Source organism: Gobio gobio, assembly GCF_949357685.1.
Source record: "Gobio gobio genome assembly, chromosome: 17".
Lineage (NCBI taxonomy): Eukaryota > Metazoa > Chordata > Actinopteri > Cypriniformes > Gobionidae > Gobio > Gobio gobio.
Genome location: NC_137110.1, coordinates 38078104 through 38092747, shown reverse-complemented (window position 1 = coordinate 38092747; position 14644 = coordinate 38078104). Strand labels below are relative to the sequence as shown.

General features: G+C 38.9%; 1 protein-coding gene across 1 annotated transcript in view; it reads right to left on the bottom strand.

Moving 5' to 3' along the window:
* The window catches only part of tanc1a (tetratricopeptide repeat, ankyrin repeat and coiled-coil containing 1a), a gene marked incomplete at its 3' end in the record, with an annotated part of 110424 nt that overhangs the window by 20011 nt on the left and 75769 nt on the right, over nt 1-14644 (bottom strand). The window contains exons 11-13 of the mRNA XM_079840104.1: nt 12998-13229; nt 10657-10823; nt 6904-7511 (exon numbers count right to left, since the gene is read on the bottom strand). Coding sequence (XP_079696230.1) covers nt 6904-7511; nt 10657-10823; nt 12998-13229 — 1007 coding nt within the window. The remainder of the gene's footprint in view (nt 1-6903; nt 7512-10656; nt 10824-12997; nt 13230-14644) is intronic.

Genomic DNA, 14644 nt, shown 5'->3' with positions numbered 1-14644 from the left:
AGCCTATCATATCACAAGGTTTAAATCATTTAAATACACATATTAAACAGTAGAACATTTCTATGATGTAGTATTTTAGATTATATTACTCTTGCCAAGCTCTGATTTCTGAGAAATGCACAGAGACGGCTGTCTGATTTGCGCTCATTTCATTCATAGAGAGTTAGACTCATTCACTTCACTTCACACAGTCATTTTAGCGTAGTGATTTTAGAGGTTTATGTATAAAACCGTGCTATCCCTTGGCTCACATGTTATTCAGCAAATACGAGGAGTGTCTGTGTCTGCCGAATATTTTTTCTATTTTCTTTTATTATGGTTATTCGTTTTGAAAACATTATCCATGACTTTTCCAAATAAGGTATTTACTTACAATTTCTAGTTATTGGGGGTGTCATGCCCCCCTCATCTAAATGGCGCTACAGATGCTTAATGTTGTCCTCATAGACAGCAAAGTTCTCTATGAATCACAGTCCATGAACTTTTCTTTTTTTGAGCCCATGTTTCAACTGTGTTAAGTGGGTCACTCTTCAGTTTATAACAGTGATGGAGCTACTGATGCCTTTCTAAATGAGAACACTGAGCAATGTGTGTGTGCGTGTTTAGGTGGACAGATAATTGAAGAGTCTACAAAATGAAAGAACTACACGAGAGTGATTTCATGTTCAAAGGCTACACGCACTCAAATGCATTTTAGTTACTCCCTTTCTGAACTCAATTAACAAACCAAATAAATTCCACATGATAGAAAACTGACCTGCACTTGTTTGCTATGTGGTTGCTAAGGTGTTCTGAGTAGTTGTAACACAATGCTATGAATTTTCGAATGCGTTTGGTGTAGTTTAAGTGGTGTGATGTTTTTACCCATTCCAGATAAGCGCGAACCCTTCCCCAGAGCTGATTCTAAAGATTTCTATTGGTCATGTCAATCACAGTGCTGACGGTCTCACTAACAATTCCCTAAACTCAACCTTAGTATAGCATTGGCATACACATCTTGATAGACAGAATTACCATTTTGTTGCGACCTGATCCATCCATGATTTTTCTAAATTCTGAACTCTTCTGGAAAGGTGACTGTGATTGAGTTTACAAATGAAATTGGCTGTAGGATAAGATTTACATTGAACTGGTTTGGGGAAAACAAATAAAACTTGTAATTCACTTGCTAGGGTCCTTGGCTCATGACTTGGTATATTATGTACACTAATTGGGCCAGTGGTGAGGACCCTAGGTCATTAAACATTGGGACACTGATGATTCTGGCCACATGACAACCTACTCGCTTTGTAAAATAAAAAAACGACTGAGACGCCCTTGAGCACCTAACCCAATTGCTCCCTAGGCGTGGCAGTGAATGGCTGCCCGCTGCTGCAGGTGTTTGTGTGTCCACGGCTTGTAGTGTTTGTGTTCACTATTCACAACTCCTAATGTGTGTGCACCAACTTGGATGGGTTAAATACAGAGGACTAATTCAGAGTATGGGTTACCATGTCATGTCACTTCATTAAGAAAAGTACCATATCTCTACAATATTTCATGCATACATTATAAATGTTAGCTAGATTTTTTACTACTGTCTAGAGATGTGCTTATGCTTGGTTTGTCTTTTCAAATCTTCTAATCTGTGTTAGAAATGTGACAATTTTATATATTGTGAGCATTGATGCTCCCTGGTTCCCTGCTCTGTTTGCATCGATCATTATTTTCCTGTTTATCACTGTAAAGCTGCTTTGAAACATTGTGTATAGTATAAAGCGCTATATAAATAAAGGTGACTTGACTTGGGTTGTGGGAATTCCAGTGCACTACTTGAGGGTGAGTAAATGATGACAGAATTTTAATTTTGGGTGAACCATCCTTTTAATGTAAGACGTTAATGTTTTAATTTTAATCTGGGTAATTTTAATGTTTGGGTTTATTGGAACAAGCCTGTGCTTGCGGTCTTGCTGTTGATTTTATGAAAGCTTTTAAGATAAATTACTTTGTGTAAATGCTATTGAGTCCAAATGCAATTTGAATAAAAAAGACCCACTGTTTGCAAGTATATAAGGGGTTTTAACATGATTTAAACTGAAATGTTTTTTCTGTTCTTAGTTTTTAGGGTGAAAAAGATTACAGTGCAATTAATTCCAATGGCATTTAAGAGTAAAAATAGTTTTAAGCATATTAACCTCTGTCATTGTTATGAGGGGGTACTTTAAAAGGAAAATTTTGGTCCCAAAAAAATTGGGTCCCAAAAAGTTTCAGAACCCCTACACTACAGTATTGGCCAAAAGTTTTGGAAGTGACACATTTCGCAAAGTTGGCTGCTTCAGATGTTGTGGTGTTGATTCACATTATTTCTATATTATTGTGCAGAGTTATACAATGCCTTTTAAATAATTGCAAAAAGCTTAAAAAATAACTTTAAATCACAAAAACAAAAAATTGGTCCTGGCACAAAATTACCAGCTAACATCATTTGACTAATCATATCATCAGCATATGGCAAAGTTTGAACGAGTACTATCATTCATTAATCAGCAATCATTCTGATTTGATTATAAGAACAGACTGATTGCTATAAAAGGAGGGAAGAAGTGTTTCCGATCATCGGGTTCTTCTGTTAGCAATGGTTACCTCCAAAGACATGCAGCCATCATCACTTTGCATCAAAATGGCCTCATATGCAAGGAAATTACTGCAAAGAATATTGCACCTAAAAGAACCATTTACCGGATCATCAAGAACTTTAAGGAGAGAGGTTCAACTGCAGTGAACATCCCAGAGTGTCCAGCAAGCGACAGGACCATCTCTGCAGAGCTTGCTCAGTATTGGCAGCAGGCGGGGTGGGTGTGAGTGCATCTGCACACACAGTGAGGCAAAGACCTTTGGACAATGGCCTGTTGTCAAGAAGGGTAGCAAAGCAGCCACTTCTCTCCAAGAAATACATCAAGGGCAGACTGAAATTCTGCAGGAAGTACAAGGATTACACAGCAGAAGACTGGTGCACCATTCAAAGTTATTCTCTCTGATGAAGCCCCCTTGCGACAGTTTGGGACATCTGAAAAATCGATTGTCCAGAGAAGAAAAGGTGAACGCTACCAAGTCCTGTGTGTTTACAACAGTGAAGCATCCTGAGACCATTCATGTGTGGGGTTGCTTTTCATCCAAGGGAATGGGCTCTCTCACAATTCTGCCCGGAATAAAGAATGATATCAAAACGTCCTGCAGGAGCAACTTCTCCCAAAGATCCAGGAGCAATTTGGTGATGTGCATTTGCAGTAGGCAAATGTGATAATGAAATGGCTCGGAGATTATTACACTGAAATTTTGGATCTGTGAACAGGCATCTCCCTTAATCCCATGAGAACCTGTGATCAGTCTTCAAAAGGCAAGAGGACCACAAATTGTAATCAACTTTAAGCACAAATAAGAAAAGAATGGATTTCCATCAGTCCAGAAGCTGATATCCAGCATGCCAGAGCCAATTGCAGTGGTTATAAAGAAGGGTCAACACTGTAAATATTGACTCTTTGGGTATATTAAATGTTTTTTTTCAACAAAAGCCATTAAAACTTATGCAATACATATTGTTTTCCAGTTTACCATATAAATAAGTCAATAAATAATCTAGAAATACTGAAGCAGCAAATTTACCGAAACAAAAATTTGTGTCACTGCCAAAACTTTTGGCCATGACTGTAGAAGGATTTTGCGATTGACCACTGATTTGAGTTGATTAAAATGCCACCAGAGTAGTTTTTGCACACATTGCAATAAATTTGCTTGGGTTACTGAGTAGTTTTAGCACCTCGCTATTCACTTCAGTTTTAGTGCATTGCTTAAGTGTTCTGGGTAGTTTTCACACATTGCAATTCCCTTTATTGGGAGTCTAGATTAGTTAGCACATTGCTTTTCACTTTCTGAGGTGCTTTAACACATTGATATGAAGTTGCTCAAGTGTTCTGAGAGGTTTTGGCACATTGCTATTCACTTTCTTTTGTTTCCAAGTAGTTTTAGCACATCACTATTGTAGGATATGAGGGCGCACCAGAAACAAAATAATCTTCTAGATGATTTGTTCAAACATAATTCCACAGAAAACCCAACTCAACACTCCAGACCCCAAAATCAACTATCTATCACCGAAGAAGTCTGCGCCAAGCTAACAAAACCCCAGCTAAGTACTTTATGATCAGAGGTTTGTTTGACCCCCAAGACAAAGAGCCAACGCAGATCCCCTGTTTCTCAACAAACTTTAAATGAACTCTGAGTGACACGGTTAAAATCCGCAGGAAAACCCACAGGGACTGTTGTTACATATAAGCTGCATCAAATCATTCAAAAAAGGATGATAGTCAGACTTACATTCAAACAGCCTTCTACTGCGTAATTCTATATCATGGCTATAACCAATACACATGATCATTATGCATATACACTCACCTAAAGGATTATTAGGAACACCTGTTCAATTTCTCATTAATGCAATTATCTAATCAACCAATCACATGGCAGTTGCTTCAATGCATTTAGGGGTGTGGTCCTGTTAAAGACAATCTCCTGAACTCCAAACTGAATGTCAGAATGGGAAAGAAAGGTGATTTAAGCAATTCTGAGCGTGGCATGGTTGTTGGTGCCAGACGGGCCGGTCTGAGTATTTCACAATCTGCTCAGTTACTGGGATTTTCACGCACAACCATTTCTAGGGTTTACAAAGAATGGTGTGAAAAGGGAAAAACATCCAGTATGCGGCAGTCCTGTGGGCAAAAATGCCTTGTTGATGCTATAGGTCAGAGGAGAATGGGCCGACTGATTCAAGCTGATAGAAGAGCAACTTTGACTGAAATAACCACTCGTTACAACCGAGGTATGCAGCAAAGCATTTGTGAAGCCACAACACGCACAACCTTGAGGCGGATGGGCTACAACAGCAGAAGACCCCACCGGGTACCACTCATCTCCACTACAAATAGGAAAAAATAGGCTACAATTTGCACAAGCTCACCAAAATTGGACAGTTGAAGACAAAAAATGTTGCCTGGTCTGATGAGTCTCATTTTCTGTTGAGACATTCAGATGGTAGAGTCAGAATTTGGCGTAAACAGAATGAGAACATGGATCCATCATGCCTTGTTACCACTGTGCAGGCTATGCCACTGCCTACCTGAGCATTGTTTCGGACCATGTCCATCCCTTTATGACCACCATGTACCCATCCTCTGATGGCTACTTCCAGCAGGATAATGCACCATGTCACAAAGCTCGAATCATTTCAAATTGGTTGCTTGAACATGACGAGTTCACTGTACTAAAATGACCCCCACAGTCACCAGATCTCAACCCAATAGAGCATCTTTGGGATGTGGTGGAACGGGAGCTTCGTGCCCTGGATGTGCATCCCACAAATCTCCATCAACTGCAAGATGCTATCCTATCAATATGGGCCAACATTTCTAAAGAATGCTTTCAGCACCTTGTTGAATCAATGCCACGTAGAATTAAGGCAGTTCTGAAGACGAAAGGGGGTCAAACACAGTATTAGTATGGTGTTCCTAATAATCCTTTAGGTGAGTGTATATCACTCATAATTCATGTAATTGTATAACTATTGAATGATTGATTGAAAGTGTACCAGAGATAAGTAATTTATGGTGGGGGTGGGGACACAAAGATGATACCTAATTGGTCAGAACCCATCCAGGAGGATGGGAAGACATTTTGAGTTTAAAATCTCAGAACACGAACAAAGAGTTAGGTCAAGATGCCAGAGACATAAGATGAATATGACGAGATAGACGATCGTGGCAGACCAAGATCAGAGAAAATGGGTTATTTCATTCAAGCCATCTAAATACTCTCGTCTCACTTTCCTTTCTTTTACTTAGTTTCTTTTCTTTCTGTTGAGTCTCGTGTTCTATGTTAAGTTTTGTCGCAAAGTTTCGCTCTACGAATCTACAGCGAGCGCGCTTCAACTTAAAACAACATCCTCGAGACAAGACCGTCAGCGAATCAAAGAACCGGGGGAACCCCTCTGCAGCCAGGACCAAGGAAAAGGGAATTCCCCATTCAAAGAAGATGTTTGTTGTTACACAAACACAAGTAACCTCAAGATTCTAACTGAACTGGTGCATTGATATAAAATTTAATAACCCCGCCTAAGAAACGATAGGAGGGTTAAATTAATGATTGATGGTTCATTCAGGTCATGTGTTATAAATGCATATATTGCTAGAAACTTGGGATTTCATCATTTCACTCTCTTAAAACTCAGTCTTTCCTCACTTTCTTTCTGCAACATGTGTGAATGTGTGTGCAACGTGTGTGAATGTGTGTTTGTGTTTGATATTAGTTTTATGTGTTAGAGTAATCATTAAAGTTTTGTTTGTATTTAAAGATAAGTGTTCTTGTGTTATGTGCTTAAGAATTTAATTTCTTAAACTGATGATCTATGTTACCTGGCTATTGTAGTGTATCACTATTGTGTGGATATTAATATCCGCTGCAGAGTTGATAGTTACGGCCCGTTCGAATGAACGCTAGATGAGTCATTTACTCTGCCGTAAAATAAGTGACTCCTTCAAAATTCCCTAAGAATTTAATTTGAGCTTAATAGACCTGTTTCCCTTATACTGAGTCCCTACACTGGCTAAGGTGGTTTGAGTACTTTTAATGTAATACTATTAAGTTGTTTAAGTTGTTCTGAGAGGTTTTAGCACATTGCTATTCACTTGTTAAGGTGGTCTCAGTAGTTTTACCATATTCTTAAGGTGTCTGGAGCATTATCATTTTGCTGTGTGCTAATATGGCATTGTTGTGCGCTAATCTGTGCTACAACCACTCTGAACACCTTAAGCATGAAAAACACCAAACAAAAACATTCTTAAGTGTGCCAGAAAAAGCAACATCACTGCTTACCTAGGGTCACACATGAAGTCAGTGCTCTCGCCATCCGCCCTCCATACCAGCCACTCCCTAAAGGAGGGGTGGCAGAACATGCGCGTTCTGTCTCGACGGCCAATCAGAAAGCAGGAAAGAGCATCCATGCGCTGCTGGAAGTCCTCCCACTCCAGCTCTCCTCTTACGGACCCCGCATTCAGTGCCCGGAAGAGCTGCTCATCCGTCAGAGGGTGCAAAGATGCCAGAGCCACGTTTAGCAGCGGCAATACACGCTCAAATGCTGAGGCCGATGGGAATTTCATGTTGCACTGAAGCAGATAGAGCTCAGACAGAGACACCGGTATCACCTTATAGCTGGAGCTTTTAATGACCAGGTGGCCCTTCTCAAACAGGTCGAGGGTTAATTTCAAATAAAGATATGAGCCCTGGCTGCGGGAGACCAGGTGGGCGCTGAGCTTAGAGATGTTTGCTTGGTCAGCTTTGCCATTGATGGCAATGTTGCTGATGATGTCAGGGCTGTGGTCTATACGGTGCTGGATGTAGGAGGTGAGGTCAGAGGTTATTTCCTTGTTGTCATGGAAATCATCCAAAGAGATGATGGGAAAGGGGAGGAGACTGGTGACTTCCTGTCAGATCAACATAAAAGACAGATAAAAGTTAAAAGCCACGTTTTTGAAAATGCACTATTTGCATTCATTTTGGTTTTATATGGTTTTGCAAAATATCAAAATTATTACACCATTTAAATAAAATGTATTTAATATATTTTAAGGTAGATGTAAAATATCATGAGGTAGAAGGTAAAAATAAATATAATGAATATCATGACTTATTAACTCATAAATATCTACAGGTGCTGGTCATGTAATTAGAATATCATCAAAAAGTTGATTTATTTCACTAATTCCATTCAAAAAGTGAAACTTGTATATTATATTCATTCATTACACACAGACTGATATATATCAAATGTTTATTTCTCTTCATTTTGAATGTTTAACTGACAACTAAGACCCAAATTCAAATCCAGTATCTCAAAAAATTAGAATATTACTTAAGACCAATACAAATAAAGAATTTTTAGAAATCTTGGCCAACTGAAAAGTATGAACATGAAAAGTATGAGCATGTACAGCACTCAATACTTAGTTATGGCTCCTTTTTTGCCTGAATTACTGCAGCAATGCAGCGTGGCATGGAGTCGATCAGTCTGTGGCACTGCTCAGGTGTTATGAGAGCCCAGGTTGCTCTGATAGAGGCCTTTAGCTCTTCTGCATTGTTGGGTCTGGCATATCGCATCTTCACAATACCGGCGAGTTTGCTGGCCAATTAAGAACAGGGATACCATGGTCCTTAAACCAGGTACTGGTTGCTTTGGCACTGTGTGCAGGTACCAAGTCCTGTTGGAAAATGAAATCTGCATCTCCATAAAGTTGGTCAGCAGCAGGAAGCATGAAGTGCTCTAAAACTTCCTGGTATACGGCTGCGTTGACCTTGGACCTCAGAAAACACAGTGGACCAACACTAGCAGATGACATGGCACACCAAACCATCACTGACTGTGGAAACTTTACACTGGACCTCAAGCAATGTGGATTGTGTGCCTCTCCTCTCTTCCTCCAGATTTTCAAAGGAAATGCAAAATTTACTTTCATCAGAACATAACTTTGGACCACTCAGCAGCAGTCCAGTCCTTTTTGTCTTTAGCCCAGGCGAGACGCTTCTGACGCTGTCTGTTGTTCAAGAGTGGCTTGACACAAGGAATGCGACAGCTGAAACCCATGTCTTGCATACGTCTGTGCATACCCGCCCAATTGCTACTCAAAACAAGCCCAATCACGTTTCAGGGGGGCTTCCCCGGTAAAAAAAAATCACATTTGGGGGTAAAATATGTTTTTTTTGCATGGTTGCCTACTAAAATTCACATTCCTGAGGCTAAATATCACATAATTGGGGTCACTTCAACCCGTGGACATGAAAAACAGCCCACGGACTTGGCAACACTGCGCGCTAGCGTTGCTGAGAAAGATGAGACGTATACAGTGACGTAAGCCTGGCTCTGTTGTGGCTCTCAGCATGTGGAAAAGCAAACGGTTCTTAGAAGGCTCCTCAGTTGAACCAACAATGAACTGGGACTAGCTCTGGCTCTGAACTAGCTCTAGCACTGCCTTGGTGGAAAAGGGGTATTTGTGAATCCCCCCACATTTTTGAATGGGTTTTGTTTCACAATCCTCTCCAGGGTGTGGTTATCCCTATTGCTTGTACACTTTTTTCTACCACTACTTTTCCTTCCCTTCGCCTCTCTATTAATATGCTTGGAGCCTTGGACACAGAGCTCTATGAACAGCCAGTCTCTTTTGCAATGACCTTTTGTGTCTTGCCCTCCTTGTGCAAGGTGTCAATGGTCGTCTTTTGGACAACTGTCAAGTCAGCAGTCTTCCCCATGATTGTGTAGCCTACAGAACTAGACTGAGAGACCATTTAAAAGGTCTTTGCAGGTGTTTTGAGTTAATTAGCTGATTAGAGTGTGGCACCAGGTGTCTTTAATTTTGAACCTTTTCACAATATTCAAATTTTCTGAGATACTGAATTTGGGATTTTCCTTAGTTGTCAGTTATAATCAACAAAATTAAAAGTTTGAAAATTTGAAATATATCAGTCTGTATGTAATGAATTAATATAATATACAAGTTTCACTTTTTGAATGGAATTAGTGAAATAAATCAACTTTTTGATGATATTCTAATTATATGACCAGCACCTGTATGTTTTGGGGGAGTTGCACCACATGACATTTTTAAAACCTGCCATGTCATAAAAAAGTTACATGATCGGATATATATTTATATATATATTAAAGGCTAGACACACAGTCATGTGTGCCTGCAGGGGTCCTCTCCATGACATAATTTTCTTTTTTTCCCTACCACTTGACCGATCAATAAATTATAAAGCGACAAAACTTCACAAAATGGCCATTTTCAACAACTCCTGCATAATTCAGATGCTGGTAGCATTAAAAACGTGACACAGCTTTCTCCCTGCTGCAGTGGAAAGACATGCAATTAAATCTGAAATTTTTGGGGGAGACTTTAAGGGATGAACCTTCACTTAATACGACTGTTATGCACCATAGCACAGGAGTAATGACCACCAGCCTTCCCAAAGAATCCCTTTTTCTTGAATAATTATAGTTCCTTTCAGATTACGGTTTTGTGTTGTAACCACTGACAACTGCGTGCCCTTGATGAATGCAAGGGGAAAATTAATGAATACTACAAGGACCACAGAATTCTAGTCATTTTTATCTTACTGCACATCTTCATCATCTGTATGCAAAACACAACAAATGTCAAAACAACTGCAGGATTAATGTTTTAAAATAAACACCGGCAGCGTGGTTGTGTGGGTTGTCAGGCACTTTTGGGTCACTGCTCCGAGAAGTAGTGAGTGAGAGAGAAAGAGACAGTATATGTGTGTGAAAAGTGTATAGGGACACACGTAGCATCTGCGGTGTTGCATCACAACCCTTATCTCCTCTTATATAAGCTTGGCTCCAGCAGGTCGGAGTCCAGCTCTGATCAGACATGGATTATACACACACTAGCCACTGACCAGCATCCAAAACTCACCACCACAACAATTCTGAAAGCGCTGATCACAGAAGGCACATCAGGACACTCTATAGGCTAGAGCTTTAAAACCTTCTGAATGTATTAAAACCAGCATAAAATGGTCCATGTAAGGGTGCAGGATGTGCAAAGAACTTACCACTTGGTTGACCCTGACTGTCACAATCAGTTTAAGCCAAATAGGAAACTTAGAGATGATTTTGGTGATGAAGGACGCTATGGTTTCTCCATAGTCTGGTTTGTGGAACTCTGCCTCATTTAGACCGTCCACTAGGATGATGTAATCTTCCTCAGGAATCTTAGACTCTGCACAACACAACAGAAACAACATGGTAAAACTTACTTGAAGTCAAATGTGAACCCTGAGTCTGCATCCTGGCATTACGTGGGCGTGTCCAGGTTTTTGTTTAGCAAAGTTAGCAGGAACAATGTGTACTGCTGAATGTTTACTAGGTGATTTTAGAACACCAAGCACAATAAAACCCTACGTGCTGCCTTCTTTCACCATATGTTGAGTAGGAAAAAGTGCCTGCAGTCTGTAGTGAAACTCTCACTTTCAATGTTTTTGAGTATATGCCACTTGAATAATAGCTGCACTATTTTTTTTTTAATAGTTCACTTAAAAATGAAAAATCTGTATTTGGAGACCAACACCACCAGCAACAGCATTGTCGTTCTCATTCATTTTATAGAAAAAAAGCAGATTACACAGAAGAAAGTCAGTCAGTTTTGGAACAGCATGAGGGTAAATAAATTATTGCATAATATTATTTTTGGGGGTAAATTATTCCTTTGAAGTCACAACCTGTAATTACTTCCATAATTTGGAGTTTTTCGAAGTGAAATAAAATACTCAACAAGAAAAATTTATATAGGCCAGGTTTTGATTTGATTGATCACCAATGGATTGTATCATAAAATGAGGGCATTTGATACCAGAATGGAGGAAAGCCTGAATGCAATTTAGCAGTCAATTTAGAGGACTATAATACAGGTCAAGGTTACTCTCGAAAGAATCTCCACATAAGTAACATTTTTTTCAAATCTATCATTATTTGTTATTAGTGCCGCAATAATTTATTTATTACACTGAGGTCATTAATCAAAATTAAATTACTACTTTAACTACTAGTATCATTATAGTAAGGCTGCGTTAGTTACAACAGTAGCTTAAAACAATGCCTAACTAGCTGTTTGGCTCTCTAATATTTAAAATCAACGAATAGTCGGCACAGCCTAGGTGACGTCAACCACAAAGGAAAGTGTGCTTAAAAGGTGCACTATCTAACTTCTCCGTCCGCAAGCAGCGGGATTATTATCATGCCACAGTCGCCGCCGCCATTTCCACTTTTCCGGTCATGAGTCTGAGGTAACGCAGCTCTGTTTATCATATTAGATACATTTGAGTGTGTTGAAAATTATGTTATGAGGTTACTCTGTGTGTTCACTCAGCGGCTGCTATGACACTTGTTGCACACAACAGTGAAAGTAAAGCGTTTCTGCAAAAAAAAACGGAAACCGAGGGTAATGCAGACTCCTTCACATGTCCCGGTTCCTTGGTTAAAATAGCAATGTTCGCACGATTTACAAATAGTTGGAAACATTTGGGATATTGTAAGTACTCAACTGAACAAAATATATAACACTGGCCTATTGGATTTTGGATATTTTACTGCAAAAATGTTACATAGAGCACCTTTAATTATTACACCATTATAAACTTCTTTTTTTTCATCACGACTCAAAATATCCTCAACTTTATCTTAGTAAAAATGTACCCACTTATCTTGGATGGCCTTTAGTTTTTCCTCTAATTTTCACACATGGAATATTCACAACATTACCAATTATAAAAATATGACAAAAAAGCATTTGTGAAAGGTGTAGTTTCACTAGAGAGACTCGCTCATCTTATGTATGATCTACACTACACAATATTAGAAAGCAATAACTAAATAAACCAGTGGTCATAAAGACAAAATGTATTCGTTTTCATAACAAATAACGCAGAGTATATTTATTATGACCAGCAAGAAATATTTATGTCTGAAAAGTTCAGTTTGCATCATGATGGAATGCGTTTTCAAGTACATATATATAGGAACGTATATTTTAATTAGGGTCATGTTGACTTTACCCAACGTCATTCATATAAAGGCTGTTTTACCTACTTTATTCTCTCTTTAATCTGATGCTACAAACCAGGAACACTGATTTTCAAAAGTTCAGAGTGAAAGCTCTATGTCTTCATTTCCATACTCGAAATTTTTGCTCTAGCCTCATTCTCTAAAATTCCTGTTAAGTCCTTCATCTGTCGTTCCTTGTGATCCAAGCCGTTTCTGAGGACCATCTGTTCACATCCATACTGGGCCAAATTAAATGAGGCGAGAGCGCTCTTCTCCCCCCATTACTCCTGAGCAAACATATTTAGTTTTTATTTGATGGTGTGATTAATGACAGTTGCTTGAGATGAGTCTGACCTTTGCGTAGAAGTGTGAGGGGCTCCAGGACTCCCTTACGGAAGGCGGCGGCAGGGTCCTGGACACAGGAGCGTAAGCTGAGCAGGCTTTGCAGGTGCGTCTCTCTGAGTAACAGCTCCCGATAAGCACTGAGGCGAGGAGCTCTGCACAGTAAAGCAGACACACTGTGTACAAACTCTGGGACCAGGCATGTGTACGTGTTATCAGCCTGACAATAGTGATACGCAACCACCTGAAAGAGAAGAGAGGGGAACAGAAAAATAGAGTAATTACTGTCATTATTTAATACCCAAATGACTTTCTTTCTTTTATGTAACACAAAAGGTAAATTAAAAGATGAAAAAATATCCTAACAGCTCTAGGTTTTTTCCCAGCCCTGGACTTCAAAATGGACTTGTGTGCTATTTTTGAAGTCATATGTTAGCTCTGTTTGAAGGAAGAGAACAAATTTAAGCTGTTATTCACTTGAAAATCTTGATATCTTGATTCTAATTGGCGCATTCATGAGGAATGTGGCCAATTCATGAAAGAATCACTCTTTTGAGATGATTCTTTTCAATTATATGGTTTGCCCAGTTCTAAAAAACAGTAAAAATTATTTCCTAATTAATCCGATTGATCCAGTTCAGTTCATTCAATGACTCAACGATCCAGTTGCAGTTGAGGGGAAGATTCCAGTGAATAATGATTCAAATTTCAGTCGGTTTTCACAATACTATAATATGATTTCAGAAGACTTGGAAAATAGAGCAAGTCATATGGACTACTTTCATTATACTTTTTATTATTATTATAATAATAATAATAATAATAATAATAATAATAATATGTGACCCATGCTGGCAAAAGGAATCATGGGATCATTTCGAGCTACAGGCAAACCAAGTGAAAAATGTCGATTTTGTTCAATTTTGAGGTTTTCACAAAAATGCCCTCATCTCGCGGTCTCAATGCCCCAAATATCCATTAAACATCTAAAAGTATCTTTATTTGTACAGTTTCAGAGAGGAGTACCTTTCCTTTGTCCATGAAAACCATCTTACTCACGCTGACTGAAAGATTTGGTGTTATTAGCAGGGATTTCACGGTATGGTTGCTAGGTGATTTTGTTTTGGAACCTTCAGAAAACGTTAACTAGATTTTTCTCAAAATGGACTATGCTGACTCCATCGATTTCAAACAGGTGTAGCTCAGTTATTTTTTGCCCCCCATAAGTCACATTCATTCAAACAAATCATACATCATTTTGAAGGTTTTTCTAATAATGTGAAAATAACAAATTGCTCATTGCAACTCAATTTGCCAGCACGGGTCACATATTATATATTTTGGTTAAACAATTCCTTTAAGAGGTGTAATTTAAATGGTTATATCATTTTGTTTGTTTCTTTCCTCCTTTTCTTGTTTCCTCTTTGCAAATCATGTGTTACAACTTACAATGTTACATGATTTATCCAGATCAATCCTGCTTATTTCTTCACAATGATTGAGTAGACTAAGTTTCTGATCACCAAATAAAGATCATTGTGTCAATGTGGGCAGTCATGTGTTGATCCAGTTATCTTTGCAGAAGGAACAGCAGCACTGTTTTTGAAGCTTAGTTTAAATGCTCTTCCGCTGGGGAAGAAGTTTTAGGTTCTGAAAGTT